Source organism: Sprattus sprattus (assembly GCF_963457725.1).
Source record: "Sprattus sprattus genome assembly, chromosome: 2".
NCBI classification, from domain to species: Eukaryota; Metazoa; Chordata; class Actinopteri; order Clupeiformes; family Clupeidae; genus Sprattus; species Sprattus sprattus.
The window spans coordinates 38,434,882-38,448,336 of NC_137921.1; the positions used below are offsets into that span (position 1 = coordinate 38,434,882).

A 13,455-nucleotide genomic window follows, 5' to 3' on the forward strand; every position below is an offset into this window, starting at 1 on the left:
TTTAGCAGGGCCCCCACTGCTGTTATGGAGGTAAAAATTAAATGTGTGTGCAAAAAATAGCAATGATTTACCTCCGTTTAGTTGTGTACTGGCTTTCCTTTGAGAGACATCTGGGGAAAATAGAAAAAATATTCAGAGCGAAGGGAAATAGCTTACAATAGCTGGTTTCTCATCGAACTTTTTAATGCGCATTTAAATCTTGTAACGGTTAAGTCGAATAAGAAGTGAATTGCTAGACTGCAGATGGGAACCGGTTTAATCGCATTTGTTGAGATTCTATTATATGTTTAGTAGTTTACCACTGCGTAAAGTAAGTCTGTATTTGGCCAAGTCATTTTTGATCTGTTTTAGTCTATATATTTGTTAGGAATCCATTGACTACGCTAAGGATATTATTAAGTAGTTCCAGGACTTGCCAGCATGGTATTATTTTCTTCATATCCACGCCCAGTTATACTAGGATGGTGGGATTCCGAGAGCGGATCACACGTTATCTGTTGATTAGTGTCACATCGGAACCATGTCCACAGTGACGGTAATCCATGTGGACAGTGTATTACACATTGTGCTTACGAACCATTTGTCTGCACAGCACAAGAATTCTGTTTAGAAATGCAGGAACAGATGACCTGAAGAGTGACAAGTTAAGCACCTTTCTGCCACTTGCTCCCTTTCGTCCTTTTGTGTAGCACTGTGATGCGGGAAGACCCCCAATTCTCGGATGCGGCCTTAAACACTTCTCCTGGATGTTGAAGCATTTGTATTCTAGTCATTTTAGGCTTTTATCATTTTAACCACTGTGTGCAGGTAAGCGATGTGCTGATTTGGAGAATAGTCACAATGCACTTAACATGCTATTGATCATTGTAGTTGTTCATCATTAACTTGGGCATCTGAAACTGCATTTGCCAGCAGCCATGGATTACCATGTAGACTAGAAAAGTCAGTAGCTGTTTTGAATTGAAATGTAAACAATGCCTGAATAGACACAGTTGACACAGTTTGTTATTTGTTTTTTCAAAGTGCAGTTTATGATTCCACTTTGGTTTAATGAATCTACATTTAATCCACCCCTTCCCACTTCATCCAAGTTTCCATGCCAATAAGGACAGTGGAAAATCAACACAGCTCACCATCATGATGAAATCTTTGCCTATGTACTCTTTGCTGTAATATTCAAAGCATAGGAATGTGTTGTTGCTGATCAATACAAGATCAAGAATAGTACAAAAGAGGACCTAAAAGTGCACTCTTTACATGACAGGATTCCTTTCCAATGACAGGCATATTTTCCTCGGAAAAACAATGATGAAAGCTAAGAGATGCTCAAACAGAATGTACATTATATTCCCCTTTCTGCTCTCATGATCTCTCCCTCAAGCTGATGATGGCCAAGCGTGTAGCAGTGATTGGAGCAGGCTGTTCTGGCCTGGCCTGCATCAAGTGCTGCCTGGATGAGGGGCTGGAGCCTGTGTGCTTTGAGAGCAGTGAGGACATTGGAGGACTGTGGAGGTTCAAGGTACTTAACATGATTGCAGCACTCATGCGAAACAGTATAGCGGAGATTCTGCACATCTATTGATCCTATCCTCAAACCCATAATAGCTCATTATATTTACATTCCGGTGGTCACTGGCTCAAACTGTATCGTTAAATTAGAGCCCTTTGAAAAAAAGGGTTCAGGGAACTCAAAACACCAGTCAGTGCACCCCCTATTTTTCTGTCAAAACAACATTGAGATAATGATATAGCAGTTATTAAATTTGTATGGATATCCAGCAACAAGCTCCCCTGCTATGGTTTTCTGCTGCCCCCTTACCCTGCTTTCTATCTCTAGTGAAATAGAGAGGGGCAAACTGTGGGGCTCTTCTGCTTCAAACCTGCTTACTGTCACTAAACACAGAAGCAGAGTTAAACACTACACTGGGAACTCTGCCCGCATAGAGAGTGAGAAAGTCTGCCATTCTATATACAAAGGCACAGCACACCGTGTCCCACATAATTCATTATATCCTCTGAAATTGATGACTGCCAAAGATGTCTGTAGGCGACATATATTACGTTTTACGTGTCGTAAGCTTGTTAACTCTGGAGATAAGCAAGCCATCTAAAAAATACTAAAATATATGTCCCCCACCCACCCACCCACCCCCTTCCTTTTGTACACAGGAGAAGCCAGAGCCTGGCAGAGCAAACCTCTATCACTCCGTCATCATCAACAGCTCCAAAGAGATGATGGCATACAGTGACTTCCCCCCTCCGGCTGACTTTCCCAATAACATGCACCACTCTCAGGTCCTGCAGTACCTGCGGCTCTATGCCAAACACTTTGACCTGCTGAAGCACATTCACTTCCAGGTAAGAAGACCAACCTGTGTCACAAAGCATTTGAAAAATCACTAAATGAATGTTGATAGATTGGGTTGATTTTTAAAGTTAAAAACTGTATATGTCTCTTTCTCTCTTGGTGTGTGTGTGTGTGTGTGTGTGTGTGTGTGTGTGTGTGTGTGTGTGTGTGTGTGTGTGTGTGTTCAGACCACAGTGAGCAGTGTGAGGCAGAGGCCTGACTTCTCTCATTCAGGTCAGTGGGAGGTGGTGACTGAGAACAGGGACGGTCAGGAGGAGAGACACATCTTTGATGCAGTGATGGTCTGTACCGGACATTTCACACGGCCACACCTGCCTCTCCAGGACTTCAAAGGTATATAATTTGGCCAAAGGTAGTCAGTTTCAAAGGCATACCTTACAGTAACACTTCCAGGTAGTTTCCTAATGTCCAGGAAACCTTCTTTTTTTAATACATTTCAGTGATTTAAAGACAATGATTGCTAAATGCACCTCTTGACCCATATTAATAGACATGAATGTTGTCATCATTAAACAACAGGTCCAGGCAATAAAACGGCTAGCTGCTAGGTTGAGGGTCATACTTTACTTTACTTTACCTAAGTATGATGGCCATGTCTATTTACTGTTCGGTATGATGGCCATGTCTATTTATGGTGTTTTATCAGCAGTGTAGGGCAGTCTAACTTCATTTCACAGTGTGTCAAAGTCCATATTGATTTGCATTTGTTATTTAAATGTACATATTTGTGTTGTGCACATAGTTAAGATTTAAATTCATCATTTAAATTCTGTATTCATCATTCTAGGAATAGAGACAGTTCAGGGGAGATATTTTCACAGCTGGGAATACTGCAGTGCTGATGGACTGCAGGGGAAAAATGTCATTGTGATTGGAATTGGAAATTCTGGCGGTGACATCGCTGTGGATGCCAGCAGAGTGGCAAAGAAGGTTAGTGGAATCGGTTAGATAAAGAACAAAGGAGCCTCACCAAACATCTTTTTTTTCTTAGATTTAAACCTGTTACAACCTGATGGATGTTGGCAATGTATTCTACTTCACAACTCTCATTCACTGCTTTACGTTAACCCCTCAGGTGTACCTGAGCACAAGACGTGGTGCGTGGGTGGTAGGACGAGTTGGAGAGGGTGGGGCGCCAGGTGATGTAGTGAGCGGTGCCCGTCTGGCAGTACTCATGCACAGACTAATGCCTACTTGGACCACCAGGGCAGTGGAGAAACAGCTCAATAAGCATTTTGAACACCACCTTTATGGGCTACAGCCCTCTCATGGGTATGGAGAGGAAAAGGCTGATTTATGCTTTGTTCCTCAGTTTCCTCATGTTTACTACTTCCCACCATGTCTACGTATCCATGGCAATTCAAACCAGTCGGTAAAGCACAGTTCTTATTGTTGATTTAAGAGTTTTTGTTTGTATCTGTTCCAGTTTCTTCGCTCAGATCCCTGTCGTCAATGATGATCTGCCTGGACGCATCATCTCCGGCCGTGTGATAATAAAAACAAATGTGAAGGAGTTCTCTGGCTCCAGTGTGATCTTTGAGGATGGAACAGTGGTTGATGAGGTGAGGGATTTTTATTTAATTCCTTTGGGTCAACCCCTTTTCATGTCCACAAAAGGGTTGATGTACCTTGAAACTGACATTGATATTCTTCCAATTTGACCAGGTGGATGTGGTGGTGTTTGCCACAGGCTATAACTATGACTTCCCGTTCTTGCCTGAAGACCTGAAGGTTAAAGAGGGCTACCGCCTGTCTCTGTACAAACATGTATTTCCCCCGAGCTTGGAGAGACCCTCGCTGGCTGTGGTGGGCTTCATAAATGGACTGGGAGCGGTCATCCCCCTGGCTGAGATGCAGGCTCGCTGGGCCACCCGAGTCTTCAAAGGTACAGGGAGGGGAAACTCAATGAGACTATAGACATTGTGAAATCAGCTCATAGCATGAGGTCACAGTTTCAGGGGAGAAAAGATAATGTGCACCATAATGGTCCTTCTAGTCCCATTTGGGAACAATCTGTGACCATATCAATTTCTGTGCATATATGATTATTTTCGCTTCAGGACTGACAAAGCTGCCCTCAGAAAGGATGATGCTTGAAGACATTCAAGGAAGCACCAAGGGAATGCATCAGAGGTAGTGGAACAATTTCTTTTTTTTTTAAAGAAGGTATTATATTAATTGTTTCAAGTCTGCCTGCAATTCCCTTTATTTCTGTTTACCTGTTGTCTGCTTGGCAGGTTTGCCTGTTCTGAGCGCAATCCGTTACAGGTGGACTGCATCCCCTACATGGATGATATTGCACAGGAAGTGGGAGCCCAGCCAAAGTTTATTTCACTACTTCTTCGGGACCCTGGTCTGGGACTGAGGGTTCTGTTTGGTCCCTGTACTCCATATCAGTACCGCCTATGTGGGCCAGGCCAGTGGGAAGGGGCCCGCCAAGCGATCTACACTCAGTGGGAGAGAGTGATTTGTCCATTTGGCACACGACGACTGCCAAAGCCCAACCCTGAAAGGAAGCAGCATGTCCCTGTGTTTCTCACGTTTGCAGCTGTGAGCCTACTGTTTACTGTAATGTACATCAGATATGGTTCACCATTACATAAGTAACAATGTTGTTTTTAGGAAGTGCTAGCTGCTAGTCCAAACACTGCACTGTTATTCACATGGTTGATGACTTGACAGAACAATACAATTTTACCTAATTTATGTTGCGTGTGGTATAATCGGAGGACTGTTGAAACAGTTATTATGTGTGATGGCACAATGAATAAAAACTCTTAACAACTTAATGTAAGATCCACTGTCTGCACCCACATTTAGGAGGCTATTTTGATGCAGTCACTTAGGCTATGTTTACTGGTAAAACAACCCAATTCAGATTTTTGCTCCCAAGTGGCTGTTAGGATTAAAATATGTTCCTTTTACGTGTTGATTTAGGACTTGGAAGATACGCCAGTACGAAGTTTGTTGTAACAAAAGAGCTTTACTTGATAAATTGCAGCACAAATACAGTTGAGTTTAACATGATCAATTTTACCAAGTCAACGCAACTGGAGAGCTCGAGCATCTGTCTGTTACAGAGAAAGTCTCAGTTCTTATAGTCTATCTTTTACTGATGTCATCTGGTGGGCTCCTCGTGGTCAACAGGTGGGGGTCATGGGATCCCTACCCTGGTGTATCTGTTATTCGTAGGAATGGACATTAATGTCACATCTATTGGTGTGAAACCCCTGCACTCTGCTTCTCAGGGATTAACTGACCATGTTATCTCCCGAGAGTCCTTCAATGAATCGAAAGTCACATTCTATCCTGTCCTTGTCAGCCAAAAGCTTCTGCTATGGTGACCCGACCTAACTGACCTGTTTTCCCACTGAAGAGACATTTCAAGGATTGTATCTATTCTTCCTAATAAACCTATACTGAACTGAAATTATCTTACAGTGGCACAGATTGAATCTATATCTGTATCTGGATAACTGGTAGGCTACCACAGGGGTTCTCAAACTTTTTGGGGCCATGTTTCAAGGAGCCCCTCATAATCATAAACCCTTATATTCTGGGTGCTTTGTTATCAGATGTCCCTTGGCTGGCTTCATAGCTTAGTTCTCAAACACCTCAAGACACATGCCTCATTTTGGTCTCCCATCACTGTTCCAAATAAAAAAAAACTTGAGTGGAGGGAGTAATTGGTGTGACAATCATTTCTACCGGCCCAAAGTTACTATGTATGGACACAATATGCTTGTTTTATTCATGTAAATGGTCCCTATCTGTAGATATGCATTTTAACAGCACAATTTTATAATTTATGGAAAATGATTACATGGACCACCTGGCTTTGGGTTGTGCCCTGTCCACTGTGCTACTAAACTGAATAGGCTATCTATCCATGTGGTTTGCTGGCCCTAGATGCTGCAGCATTTGTATTCCAGTCATTTTAGGCTTTGTTGTATATCCTGTGCAAAGGTAAGTGATGTGGCAGCTTTGAGAATGCTTACTTTGAACAAGGTCAAAAGGCCTTTCAGTTGTCATTGATCAAGGCAGTTGCTCCCATTTCATTTAGGCTTCTTGGAAGCAGCCACAGAAGCTATTACATGTACACACAAATGCTTGTACCTTTCATACACATTGGAGCATTTAAAAACAAGAATAGATAGTCTTAAACTCAAGACTCCACATTTAATCCACCCCGGCCCGTCCCACTTTCCATGACAACAAGGAAAAGCAGACATAGTCAAGCGTGATGATATCTTTGTCTATCACAGTAAAGCATACACAAAGATGAAAATGTACTGTTGATGATCAAGAAACCTGAAAGAAAATCTCCAAAGTGCATGGTTTGTACAATGGACACGTCTTCCTCAATCCACAGAGAGACAGTAATCAAAACCAAAAGAGGCTCAAACAGAGTGTAAATGAATGCTCTCTGTCAAGCTGACAATGAACAAACGTGTTGCAGTGATTGGAGCAGGTTGTTCAGGTGCTGCCTGGAAGAGGAGATGGGGCATGTGTGCTTTGAGAGCAGAAATGACAGTGGAGGACTGTGGAGGTGTAAGGTGCATAATAGGATTGCACCACTCAAGCGACACAGCACATTGGGAGGTCCTGCATATCTAGTGATCCCCCCATCCAACCGATAATAAGTAATTATGGCCACTGGTTCCATCTGTATAATGGCATTTGAGCCCATTAAAAGTGAGGTTCACAGAACTTGAAACATCAGTCTGCGCAGTACAAGGGTGAGATAATGATACAGCAGTTGTTAAGTTTTTATGGATATCCAATAACAAGCCCCCATGGCCTTCAGTTGGCTCCCTGCCCAGTTGCAACAAGCCCTCCCCTGCCTGATCCCATCCCCCCGAAACAAACTGTGGGGCTTTTCTCCTTCAAACCTGCTTACTGTTGCTAAACAACACAAAAGCTGAATTAAATGCAGCATTGGTAAGCATGCCAGCAAAGTAAGTGGGGATGTGTGCCATTCTACATTCAACAGAACAGTCTTATGATAACAGGGCTATTCAACTGAATATAATCAAGAATAATTTGATTGCTTAACAATATGATTTGACATTTAACAAATCCCAATACATGAACACTTAGAGGATTAAAATGTGGCCACATTTGAGATTAAGACAGGGGTTTAGTTCAGAAGTCACTTTACTGATTCCCAACAGTAAGACACAAAACTGGCTTGAGTTTTCTCAACAAGTCCATTTTTAATTGCTTAGTTGCAACATAATTGTGAATGCGGGTAGGACAGGTACGCTTTTAAACCACCAGTAGAGGCCCTCCTTGCACGTTGTATACCCGGCGCCGCAAACCACAGTGGTGTAGCTCACACACACACAGTCTCTCCAGAGGTCACAGCAACTCCCCTTCCAGGCCCACACCTGCAGGGTCCAGCTGACAGTAGCTCATGGGGATGTCGTCAGCCTGATCAGGACAGAGCTGTTGTCATCGTTGACTCCAGCGTTGTTATTTGTCTTGAGTGTCTCTGGGCCAGTGACTGGTCTCAACATGTCTTATTGAACAGCTACATTTGCTTTAACTTTTTTTTATGGGTGAATACTCCTTACTTCCTCCTCCACCCGTTCAACATCCAAATACAATTTAGATTTTGATTTCGGTAATCAGTGCCTCTTCTGCCAGGGGAGGAGATACTGCACATTGAAACCTTGTCAGTCATAACAGTCATTTAACTCATCATCATAACCCTACACAGAACTCAGACAGCTGGATTCCAGAGTGCTAACCACTACACCACATGTTAGTTTCAACACATATAATTCCCAGAGCACACCCACACAGTGAACCCACACAGGTTTCTGTTGTAAACCCACATAATACTTTGTATGATGCTCCGATGTCTCTTTTCCCTATCCCTATAACCTTCTACTTGTTGCATTTCATCACAATTTCAATAGCTGAACAAAATCAATGGTGGACAGACAAATATAAACAGATGAAAACACAAGACATAAGCACACAAAGAGATAAGCACACATGCAGCACAAAACATTAGTACCCAAGTATCCACAAACAAATTGCAGGAACTTTTTACAAAGTCTCACCAGCAAAAACCAGACTGATGCTTTCTTATAATTCCTTCATGTCTAGCGACCAACTTGTCTTCTGAAGATGAAACTTTTCAGATCACTTTGTAGCTAGATATCCCGATCAGAGTCATTCAGAAAGTAATGCATGGTGCATTAGAGAGAGAGAGAGAGAGCGAGAACGAGAGACATGGAGAGAGAGAGATGAAGAGAGGGAGAGAGAGAGAGGGAGAGAGCGGGATGGAGAGAGGGAGAGAGAAAGTAATGCATGGTGCAGTGCGAAAGCTCTAGAAATACACTTTTTAGGTGGGAGGAGACAGGGGTAAGTTAGCGGATCCTAAACCCACTGCACTCATTAGCCAATCCACACAGGAATGGCTGATATCCAGTCAGCACAGACTGGCCACCTAGGACCAAAAATAAAATTAATTAAAATAAATTCACTCCATCTGGCAACAGAGAGATGTTAAACACAGAGTAGTCTGTTTCCCAAATACAATTTTCTGGGCTACTGAGAGTTGTATTTTGCCTGGGAAGTCCCGCAATCACTAACTGGCTATTGGCTACCTGGCACGCAATTGGCGGATTTAAACTAACCACGACTACGTAACAAAATCGACGGCAAAGAGAGGTTTAAAACATTGGACATGGAGGCCGCCGAAGCACAGCAAAACTTCGATACTGCTCTCGCGGCTGTCTTGGATGATTTCAAAGGAAAGTTTTCTTTGAAAACAGAACAGAAACTTGCCCTGGAACAATTCATACAGAAAAAATATGTGTTTGCTTTATTACTGATTGTTGTATCGTTGTATAGTATCGTTGGTCTGATTGGTTAAAGGAGAGTCCAATTACGTGACTGAAGTGGACTGCCATTGAGTAGTTCGCCAGACTAACTGAGCAAATGAAATGCAGTGAAGGGGGCGGGTATGGAATCAGATCAATGCCATAAATATTTTGTAATCTGTAATATAGATTTTGTATATGTAACATAGATTTAGTATCTGTGAAACTATCTACACTTTCAAAACCTATCTTCACTTTCAAAATGTATTTACAGATACAGATTTCAAATACGAAATGTATCTACACTTTCAAAAACTATCTACACTTTCAAAAACTATTTACACTTTCAAAAACTATCTTCACTTTCAAAATCTATTTGCAGATACGGATTTCAGTTATCTGTTATCAATTCCACTGAGACGCTAGAAAACTCGCTTCCATATGGAATCAGATCAATGCCATAAATATTTTGTAATCTGTAATATAGATTTTGTATCTGTGAAACCATCTACACTTTCAAAACCTATCTACAGATACGGATTTAAAATATGAAATGTATCTACACTTTCAAAAACTATCTTCACTTTCAAAATCTATTTACAGATACGGATTTCAAATACGAAATGTATCTACACTTTCAAAAACTATCTACACTTACAAAAACTATCATCACTTTCAAAATCTATCTGCAGATATGGATTTCAGTTACGGATTTCAGTTACGCATTACGGATACGGAGACGGATACGGATTTGAAGTACGAGTTACGGATTTCTGTTACGAATTACAAAATCTTTTTGGCACTGTCTTTATTTCCTTTCTAAAGAGCCAATCAGCGCTTTTGGCAGATTTTCTAAAGCGCCAATCAACACATTGTATCCTGTACTGACTAGCCAATCAGCGGCGCTAGCTTGCTGGTAACTGGGAAAGTTGAGTGAAACGGTGTATGCAGCAGTCATGGATCACATTTTTACAGTGGTTTTCTGTTTTGTGAAATTGTATACAAAACTACGTATAATAATGGAGGTTAACTATAAATTAAAAACACGACTCCTATTTTAAGGATAATGCCAATAATGACAAATTACATGGATTTCTATTTTTTTTACAGAAAATAACTGTATTATTTATACATAATTTTTCCATTTTACTAAAATTCATGCAAATGTAAATACAATTACACTGATAATCTGTAATTAACTATGTAGCTCATTATATTAAGGTTTATGTACATACTAACAATTTATCATGTTTCTATGTAAATTTACAGTGAATTCCTCAAAAATTCAGCAAACCCATTTTCATTAACCTGTTAGAACCTTGATGTTTTTTGGCAAATTCTACCTAAAATTCCATGCCCAAATGTAAAGGCCTACTTTTGAGTCTTAAGCATATGTAGCCCTGAGCTATATTTTGTTGTTTTTTCTTAAATGTTAAAATATTTTCAAATGTTAAAAAAAAAAAATTCAATTTGTAAACTTAAATGTTTTTCGGGTTTTTCAATAGCCTGTATTTTTTTTCATTTGAATATTTCATTCTTGTAATGTAATTGGTTGTGTGAGAAGTTGACCCTTGAACTGAGGCTGTGGGAACGGAAGCTGGAGGGGAACACGAGGAGAAGGAGAGAGAGCAGAAAAGATAGCAACCAGCTAGTTTTGAGCTCTGGATTTTGAGATTGACACTGTACAGTAACGTACACTCTACACACTGGTAACGTCTACACCTAGGCTATAGGGTGAGACGAATGGTGAATAAGTTCCTCGGCCAGACGACAGTCCGGGTTTTCCACACTGGGTTCTCCACACCGGACTTTCCATCGTCCTTCAACCACGTTTTCCCAACGCCTTGAGGGAAAGGTTCAATCATCTGCTAGCACCCTTTTTTGTTTGCTCTTAAGCGAAGCGGCCGTTCGTTTGTGGTCCCACCGCCCACAAGCTTCATACAGATCTGCAACGTGTTGGGGGTAATGAAAGGTTATGCCAGCATAGCATAGGACTGTATATGATTGTGTGCTGTTTCTGTTTGATTGTGATAAGTGACTGTTTTCTACTAAAAACAGTCACTTACAATATTTTATCGTGCCATTGGTAATATTGTATAGTTGTGTATACCACGTTGGGCTAACGGTAGCCGCATTGTAGCCTTAGCTTTTATAGTTCAAAGCTACCTAGCTTTGGAATAGCTTTAAGCTGAGTATGTTACACAAGTAAACCTTTCTGATTTTACTTAAAAAGAGGATATTGTGTGTTTCACTATTGATTGCTATACTGAAGGATTAGTGTATTTAGGATTTGGAAATAATATGTATATTAATAGGGAAATTACGATTGCTTAATGGTGGTGAAAAGAGTTCATGCAAGGAACATTATACGATTAAAACAAACACTGTAAGGGTTTATCACTCATATAGTGTACGTAATTGTTTTAGAGAACTTGGGGAGCGCCCACTGTAAAAGGTTAGTTTAATTACAAAGGTCATGCCATCGTCAAGGGCATGAGGGGCGCTACATAAAATGGAGGCATCGCTGGGATTTTTTCATAGTGTTTAGAGCTCTTTTTGTCGACGTTGTCTTGTGAAAATAGTCTTTAGTAGTTTAACTTTAAATAATTTGAGTTGTTGTACTTTTACCATAGCCTGGTGACACCAGCCTACGTATTTCCGCCTGAATTGATTTCAAGCTCATACTCAGTCTGGCCCAACCCCGTTGACAATCGTCTCCAGGACTCAAAATCCTGTAGGACCAATCAGCGAACAGTTCAGAGCTGTGACGCAAAACTCGCCTTGGAGGAAAAGACACGAAAAGCTATCGGAAAAGTTGTCTCAACTCTCGAGAACATCAGAAAATTAAAAGGAGAACAAGAGTATTTTCTTGTAAGTTTTATAATTGGAAAGGACGTCGTAGCTCTTCTCCCAACTGGCTTTGGGAAGAGTTTAATCTACCGAATGCTTACTAAACGTTGCTGATTGGTTAAGGGAACTCCAATGATTTTAAACCTCAAGCTAAGCACCCGCTCATCTCGGAAACGAAAATGCATAGCGTTTTGCCAGACTGAAAGACGGAATGAAATGGAGTCACAGGCTGGTAATGGCCAGGCTACTTTTACCATGCAGAGTCAGTCTGATTTTAAAGTTAGGCTGCAATTAGAGCTGCTGCAATGGTGCAGAGGAGAGGGCATTCAGCCTAAGCTTGCCATACTAGTTGTTGTGTGAGTGAAGATCTTGCAGTTGGCCAAATTGAAGAGGCTCTACATACTGTGCGATGTTGGGGACGTGTGAGAGTAAGGGTTAGGAGATTTAGCAGTTCTACTGATGGCTTGTGGGTTCTTTGTGAATGCAAGGAAGAGCTTGACCCACAAATGGTTCCCCCTGAAGTGAGGCATGAGGAAGCCGTGTGGGATATAGTGATTGCTATTGAAACTCCCATTCCTGAAACTCCCATTTCGGATGATTTTTCAGAAAAGTTGAAAATCTTTTTAGCAACTGAAGGCAAAACAGTAGCTGATTTAAAGGGTTTTTGCCCTCCAGTTTCCTCTGGAGGGAATGATTCAGTTATGCAGTCTTTAGCTGATGCTATTAGCAGAGCAAATCGAGGCCAGACTGAAAATCATAGTTATCGCCGTCTCAGAATTTTCTCCGGTATCATTCCAACCCCGGCTGGGGAAGAGTCTATGGACTATTGGTTAGATCAGGCAACAATAATGGTCCAAGAGAGTGAATTGACTGAGCAAGAAAAGAGACGCAGAATCCTTGAGTGTTTGAGAGGACCTGCTTTACAGGTTGTGAAGTCATTGCGTATTAGTGAGCCTAATGCCAGATCTGAGGAGTATTTGAATGCACTGGATAATGTGTTTGGTTCTGCAGAGTCTGGCGAGGACCTCTATTTCTCTTTCCGCCTCATACAGCAGAAGGCTGGTGAGAAGTTGTCTGACTATGTCCGGAGGCTTGAACCTTTTCTGGCCAAAGTGGTTAAGAAAGGTGGGATTTTAGCACGAGACACAAATAGAGTGAGAATTGAACAGTTACTTCGTGGAGCAATTGGCTCTGATTAGATGCTGTTGCAACTGCGGTTGAAGGAGCGAAAGATGTTTCCTCCTAACTTTCTGAATCTACTTACTGAGATCAGAGCGGAAGAAGAACAGGAGCGGACACGGCAAAGGGTAACTACTCGTGTTCGGAGTGTTGCTGCGCGAGATGAGTCAGGAGAGACTGACATTGTGGAGGGGCTGAAGGCTGACTTCAAAGCTCTTAAAG

At 41.5% G+C, this 13,455-nt stretch overlaps 1 protein-coding gene across 1 annotated transcript in view; it reads left to right on the top strand.

The window, feature by feature from the left end:
- Positions 1-1,384: 1,384 nt before the first annotated feature.
- The window catches only part of LOC308360806 (flavin-containing monooxygenase 5-like), a gene marked incomplete at its 5' end in the record, with an annotated part of 31,426 nt that continues 19,355 nt past the window's right edge, over positions 1,385-13,455 (top strand). The window contains one exon of the mRNA XM_080832948.1: positions 1,385-1,519. Coding sequence (XP_080689074.1) covers positions 1,385-1,519 — 135 coding nt within the window. The remainder of the gene's footprint in view (positions 1,520-13,455) is intronic.